The following is a 7,032-nucleotide window of genomic DNA, read 5'->3' as shown; positions in this document are numbered from 1 at the left end:
CCGTCAAATGGAGCAGGATTTTCCTTCTGGGTGAATGACATCAAGGCTGATTAACTCTCAAGAGTCAGACAAACATTGCAGCAGCTCCAGCTGTTTATTGTTCCTTTGTCTAAGAAGGCAAGGAGCAACCAGCCTGCAGGAAGAGATGTGTAGCAGCAGAGAGGCCTCTAGTGGTCACAATGATAACTTGTTAAGATACTTGATGGTTTTCCTTTATTTCCAACTTTGCTCTGCTTCATCGTGTCAAATGAAAAAGAAGAATCAATTGAGAACACATTCACAGACTGTTACAGACATTATTGACACTGTAAGACAACAGTATAGTGTAAGTAAGAGAAAGTGAAACAAACATGTCACAGTCTTCTGGCTTGTAGTCGATCCTCCGAGACGGTTTCCTTCAAGGGGGGCAGCAGCAGAGGATCACAGCTCATCATTGAGACACCACAAGAAGTCACTTGGGTTGAATTCTCAGTCTTATGCACTGCTGCAGTCCTTAGCTTTTCAAATGTTTAAGCTTTTTCAACCTTTTATCAGCAGAGTGAAGCTTGAAGACAACATTTTAATAAGTTACAAGACAAAATAAGATCTTGACACAATTAGCAACTCAACTGTTGCTTTAGTTTTAAATACAGACTTTCCTCTTCTTGTAGCAGTCCCTTATAGATCGGGTACATCTCTCTGAAGTACTGAATTGTCAATACTTTCCAAAAACTTCCTCAGTCTCTCATATCAAACACTGGGGATACAGTGGTCTTGATTGATGAGGTCTTTCCAGCCACATCTCACATCTTGGAGGCTTCTCCCATCATCAACGCACAGGGCTCCTTTCTTCTTCCCTGGATTGCCCCCTTCGGAATCAGCAACAGTCCTTCTTCTCTGGCGGTGTGTAGGCACTGACGATGCCGTTCACGGGCCGAGAGTTGGACCTGAGCAGAACTCGAGGGTTGTCGACGCTCCCAAATTCTCCCTGGTGGACGCTGAGGCCGTTTCGAGCCAGCAGCTCTTTGGCCATCATCATGAAGGCTTCTTCCACGTTCTGACTCTCCTAGACGCACGAACAGAGGGAATTTTTATACCAATTTGAACAAACCGAAAGACTCCGCGTTTAAATGAAAACACTTATTACCTTTGCGGATGTTTCTAGGGCAGCTAGAATGCCCCTGTCATTAGCCATGCCGCACGCTTCCTGGAACAGAACCTGACGCTCCTCCTCCAGGTCACATTTGTTTCCTGGATATATGAGAGTATATATGCTTTGAAGGAAGTTGTTAACATATACAGGAGAAAAAACTTGACTATATTTGAAACTACAAAACAGAGGGGTCCCCCCCTTATTTGGTAAGAATATTGCATTTCTCGATCCATATGCGCCCGATGGGGCAGGAGTATATCGGCACACTTTTCAGTGACCAATGGGGTCTGGCAAGGTGGAATTCTGTCACCACTTCTTTTTAATATGTCTATGGACGATCTCTCTGAACAGCTTAAAGCTTGTAAGACTGGTTGTATGGTGGGAGATAGAACTGTTAACCATTTGATGTATGCTGATGACTTAGTAATCTTGTCACCTTATAGTGCTGGCCTACAGCAACTTTTAAGAATCTGCTCGAGTTATGGAGTGCAGTGTGACATAAAGTATAATAGTAAGAAGACCGTTGTCATGATTGTAAAAGCAAAGGATGATCGAAAGCATAATTTTTCTTCGTTCTTTATCTCTGATCAAGCCCTGAGTGTGATAGATAAAGTCAAATATCTGGGACATATTATCAGGAATGACTTGAGTGATGATGATGATGATGATGTTCAGCGTCAGTGTTGCAAACTGTATGCTCAAGCTAATATGCTGGCACGTGAATTTTCAATGTGCTCAGACAAAGTTAAAACTGAGCTGTTCAGAGCTTGCTGTACTCTGCTATATACTGCCCACTTGTGGTGCAATTATAGCAAAGCTTAAAAGGAAAAAGCTGCAGGTGGCATATAATGATGCGTTCAGAATATTTCTGAAGCTACCAAGATGGACGAGTGCAATTCAGATGTTTGGTTTTAATCCTGTGACCACATTTCATGCTCCGCTAAGAAATGTTATGTTCAAAAAATGTATGTGTTGTTTAAATAACTCAGAAAATGTCATTATAATGTCACTGACCCAGCCCAGACTTAGAGACACAAGGTATTCCTCGTGTTTCTGGAAACACTGGTGTAAATGTCTCTTTGTATTGTAAACACATGTAGTGATGATATCCCTTTGTTAATGTCCTGTATTTATATATCTGTGCTTTTTTTATAACGATATGGACCTATGGGTCTGAAGTAAAGTATAAAGTAAAGTAAATAAGGCCTTAAAAAAACAAAGAGCACTCTCCATGAAGTAGTCGTAGTCTGAGGTCATGACCTGACATGTTGTTAATGCATGTTGTACTATAACAATGGAATCCAAGATAATAGAGTTGTAAAGTCACACCCACACCCACCTATAAGAACCAGCACCACATTGGTCGCTCCGTAGGTCTCCACCTCTTTTATCCAGTGGTTCACTGAGTCGAAGGTAGAGCGCCGTGTGATGTCATAGGCGATGATGGCGCCGTGGGCACTGCGGTAGTAGCTCTGGGTGATGGTGCGAAACCTCTCCTGACCCGCGGTGTCCCACACTTGCATCTGATACACACAAAGACGAAAACAAGGCATTAGCTTGAATGAAATAGTGGATGTTTGGTGTACATGCGCATGAACAACAACAGATTGTGCTGATGGCTGTTTTCTGTGTTTGTGTACTGGTTGAGGCTCCTTCATATCCCTCTGCAGAGTATATTCCCTGAGCATCACTCACCATGGTAACAAGGTAACTGCTGCCATGCTAACAAAAGCACACTAATCAGCTAGACATATTTGACTCTGTTGATGGTTTCAAACATGCAATTTATGACTTTGTATTTACAAAATCTAATCTCACAACTTCACTCATGACTTAATATCATTTAGAAAGAAAATTAAGATTAAGTGTTTTTTTTCCAGATAAGTAAGCAAAGCAAACATGTTCGTCATGAAACACAGCTTTGATACAAGTCACATTTAGTATATAAAAAACATATACAGCTTTTACTAGCTCTATATAGTATACAGGTCTTAACTGTTCTCTAGGTGTAACTAGCTGAAGTAAAATATATTGGTTTTATTAAAGGTGCGCTATGGAGTTTTGGTAGAGAAATGTGAAAGTTGGAGAAATGTTCAGATTATGTGGTATATGTTCATAACTCTATACACAAACTGTCCTCAGAGGAAAATTTGGTCCCCGTAACACTTTTTGAAGATAAAATGTTACGCGAGAAGTAGTTGTGGGGGGCCTGTAACAGTGAAACCGCAACTCTCCTGGCAGATTTTTAGCTTCAAGCTGTGTTCCAGGGAACCATTTTTTCTTTGGGTAAAGTTTGTGTATTCAGTACAGGAAATATAGCATAGAATAGTTTCACTTCTCCAACTTTCAAATTTCACCATCAAAACTCCATTGTGCACCTTTCAAATAAGCAATTCAAACAAGTTATCATTCCTGTTCAAACAGAATGTTAAGCTTTAGCTACCAAAGTTACAGCAGTAGAAGTCCGAGATGTCCTCAGTACTGGGCGGCTCAGTTACATGTAGCCTCAAGCTTAGCAGGCAAATTTTTGGTTGAAGCACACAGAAGAAGAACAGCTGTAGGACTCATTTGAACCCTTTAATCTTTATGACTCCCAAGGACATCAGTTTATTGTGTTACCTTTTACAACCTCATGCTGACCTTACAAGGTGTGATTGTAATAGCCTACTTTGATATTGAACTATTCTGCCTGCATTTCTTAAACTAAATTAGGATCCTTTTAATTTGTATACTATGTACAGTTTATGATGTGTAATGCTTCTTAAAAAACGTCAGCTGATCGTTCTGACATACCATAAATGTTTACCCTGCAGTCACTGAACTGGCTCGTCCACGAGAAATACAGTTAGTGAAGGTGTGGTTATGTGTTTGTGTTGCGCAACAGACTGCACCTCCCTCCGGCTCAGACAGATTTACAGGAAAAAAACCCATTTATGATTTGATATATTAATTCAGAAAGTGACTTTAAAGACCAATCTGGGCACCCTTACCCCGTAAATGACACTATTTATAAGTTGTATGGAGGATTTCAGACATGAAGTACTTCAGTTATGGACTGACTTTTGACGAATGCGGAACAAAGGACTTTCTACTGGAATCATTAACTTCTCTAGCTAAAGTAATTACGGAAACAGAGAAGTCACTCCAGGTTTGTTTTGGTCCGCACAAAAGCTCAAACAGCAGAGAATCCTGACAGACAGGTCCCACATGTGAAAAGCTGGTCTGACTAGTTTTTAGATTGAGTCTAACCAACACTGTAACCTTTCTCACTGTGGTGTCATATGACTCCAAAATCCATTACAGTACATCTCACACTTTCTAGTCACCTAAAAAGGTTGCTATTTCAAATTCATTAAAAAACTTTCCAAAAGTAATTGACTAAACGGTCTGTTACTGTGCTGTGAAGCTTGTCACTGTCAGAGCCAGCTGACTCCACAAAAAGCCACCATAAGTATCAGGGCATGTAGCTGGCATTAAAGTGGCAGTATGAGGGTCACTGGTTCATTGAGTTAAACATAACCCTTTCAAAGACCTTTCTAATGCAAAGTATAATGCAAATTAAGAAATCGAGACAACATGGCCTGAAATAACATATTTAGAAAGATGTTATTCCCACAAGTATAGAATAATAACTCCATTAGGCCTTCTCAGGACTTTTGGGAAACTTATCTTTATGTTTTTTATGACCTTTTTAGACCTGATGATTTGCACAACTTATGTTTTAAAGTCCCTCTTTAACTATTTTCTCACTCCAAGCCTGAAGGTGCATTAACTAAATCAATCAATAACTAAATCACCACTTCCAACTTCTGCCTTCAGAAGGAAAGGGTATGCAGTTGTCTGTGCAAAGAAACACATTTTGACCCAGTTGCCATCAAATATCTAAATCCTTAAGGACATGTAGAAGTCAGCCTGCTACCTCACCCTACTTACAATTTGTTATTGTTTAACACCCCTTCAGTATTTATTCTAACAACTTGGTGCCTTGTTTTGAATAGCTCTGCTGTGTCTGTTTTTATTCTGCTTTTATTACATATACTCTATGTTTTGTCTTTAACTGTGTTTTGTGAGTTTTAAATTTGCTAGTTTGTGAATGCATGTGCACATTTGTGCCGAAATACAAGGACATACACATTTGAAAGACACATTTCTACCTCTGCATGCAACAGAAGACAATGAGGTATTTTCTACTCTATTCTTTTGAATGGATGAATTGTACGGTACGATATGATGCAATATGATACGATGCGATGCGCTGCAATACGATACAATGTGATACAATACAATACGATACGATATGATATGATGCAATATTATGCGATACGATGTCCCCATGAGGAAAGATTTTGGACTTCAGTGCTTAACATATTTTTCTGCCTCCTTAGCAGCATCAGTAAAGCTGTTTTGATGTAGTTCTGTACTGAAGCCATTGAAATAGTATAACATGAATTTCATTTCTTTTGAAAGGTACACAATCTGCTGGTTGAAGTGTAAGTTCTGCATATGGGGGATGTGATGATCTTTCCTTAATATTTAAAGTACCACCTTGACACACACTCAAGCATATATCTCTAAATGTCCACGCTTTTACATCCGCTCAAACGTTCATATCCAAATCCACCACTTGCACTACTAACCTTGACTTTTTTCCCCTCGATATCCAAGGTTCGTACACTGAAATCCACTCCGATGGTGTTCTGCTGCCTCTCGTAGAAAATCCCTGACTTAAAGTTCTGGACCACGCAGGTCTTTCCCACGTTAGAGTCTCCGATCAGAATGATCTTAAACAGGAAATCAAAAGAGTCATCATGCTCAGGTCCCGGGCTCTGCATGGTGGAGAGTTTGTTCCTTATAGCTGAGTGAGAATGGAGGAAATGATTCCCCCCTAATACTGTGGGTCAGATGGTATGTTGAGGCCTTGAGATGCTGGGTTATCTTTATGCTCCAATAAAAAAGAAAAACTCTAAGAAGTTGAAAAGTTTCATTTCCAAAAGATCCCCAAACTGACAGTGTGTTACTGTTTCTCCTAATGTTTAAAGTCCCTCAGGAAAGATTTCCAACAGTGAAGTAAATGTAGTTACATTTGTCCACATGCAGCCTGAAAAACCAGTTTGGAGCTGTGAAAAATGTATTTGTGAAGATGTAAAATGATGCTACTCACAGATTAGAAAGCACCTGAGGGGACATTTTCAAATCCAAAATCCTTTTAAAAAAAATGTCTCCCCATCTGCAGCCTTTCTATACCGTCTTGCAGTCTTCCCCTTGGACCAAACAGTCAGTCTCTGCTGCTCCTTTCACCTCCTTCTCAGGTGTTGACCCACTTTAATGGCCCATAGCAAAATACAGCGTGAATACACATCCCATCTCTTTCTCCTTCTACACTCCTCATGTGGTGTCTGTCAAGCAGGAAAAAAGTTACTTCCCTTTAGATAAAAGAGAATTTAAGAAGATGCTCGTCTTTAGTCCAGGTATAGCTGTCCAAACCACCTGTTCTCTCCTTTCACACACGTGTGTGTCAGCTCTCTCTTTATCTCTCTTCAGTCTTTTCCTGTTTCTACAAACCTCCAGCCTCACACCTTTCTCTTTCGCTCTCTCCCCTCCCTCTCTCTCTCTCTCTCTCTCTCTCTAGCACCTGTAGAACAATAGAAACTTGCCCTACCTGTTCTTTAAGAAGAGCCCTGCCCCTTCTTTGCTGCTGGGGGATCATGGGAAATGAAGTCATTTAGCCAGATTATACATTTGAATCACAACAAGTTCAGACTCAAAGAACTTTAATTCAAATTTGGTTTCACAGCTGCCCTCACAAAATATACCAAATCTGTGATACAGCCATACAAGAAGGAACTATAAATAAATAGTTGAAGATGCAGATTTTAAAAACGACTATCACTACTTATAAG

The 7,032-nt window shown here is 40.1% G+C and overlaps 1 protein-coding gene across 1 annotated transcript; it reads right to left on the bottom strand.

Moving 5' to 3' along the window:
• Nucleotides 1-196: 196 nt before the first annotated feature.
• On the bottom strand, nt 197-6,744 carry LOC109991709 (ras-related protein Rab-19). Its single transcript, XM_020644058.3, has 4 exons — nt 5,770-6,744; nt 2,472-2,655; nt 1,127-1,230; nt 197-1,045 (listed from the first exon to the last, which is right to left on the bottom strand). Exons 1-4 carry the CDS (start codon nt 5,962-5,964, stop codon nt 857-859), a joined length of 672 nt encoding a protein of 223 aa, XP_020499714.1. The 5' UTR covers nt 5,965-6,744; the 3' UTR covers nt 197-856.
• Between the last annotated feature and the right edge of the window lie 288 nt (nt 6,745-7,032).

Source organism: Labrus bergylta, chromosome 23, assembly GCF_963930695.1.
Source record: "Labrus bergylta chromosome 23, fLabBer1.1, whole genome shotgun sequence".
Classification (NCBI taxonomy): Eukaryota; Metazoa; Chordata; class Actinopteri; order Labriformes; family Labridae; genus Labrus; species Labrus bergylta.
This window is presented reverse-complemented; position numbering and strand designations above follow the sequence as displayed.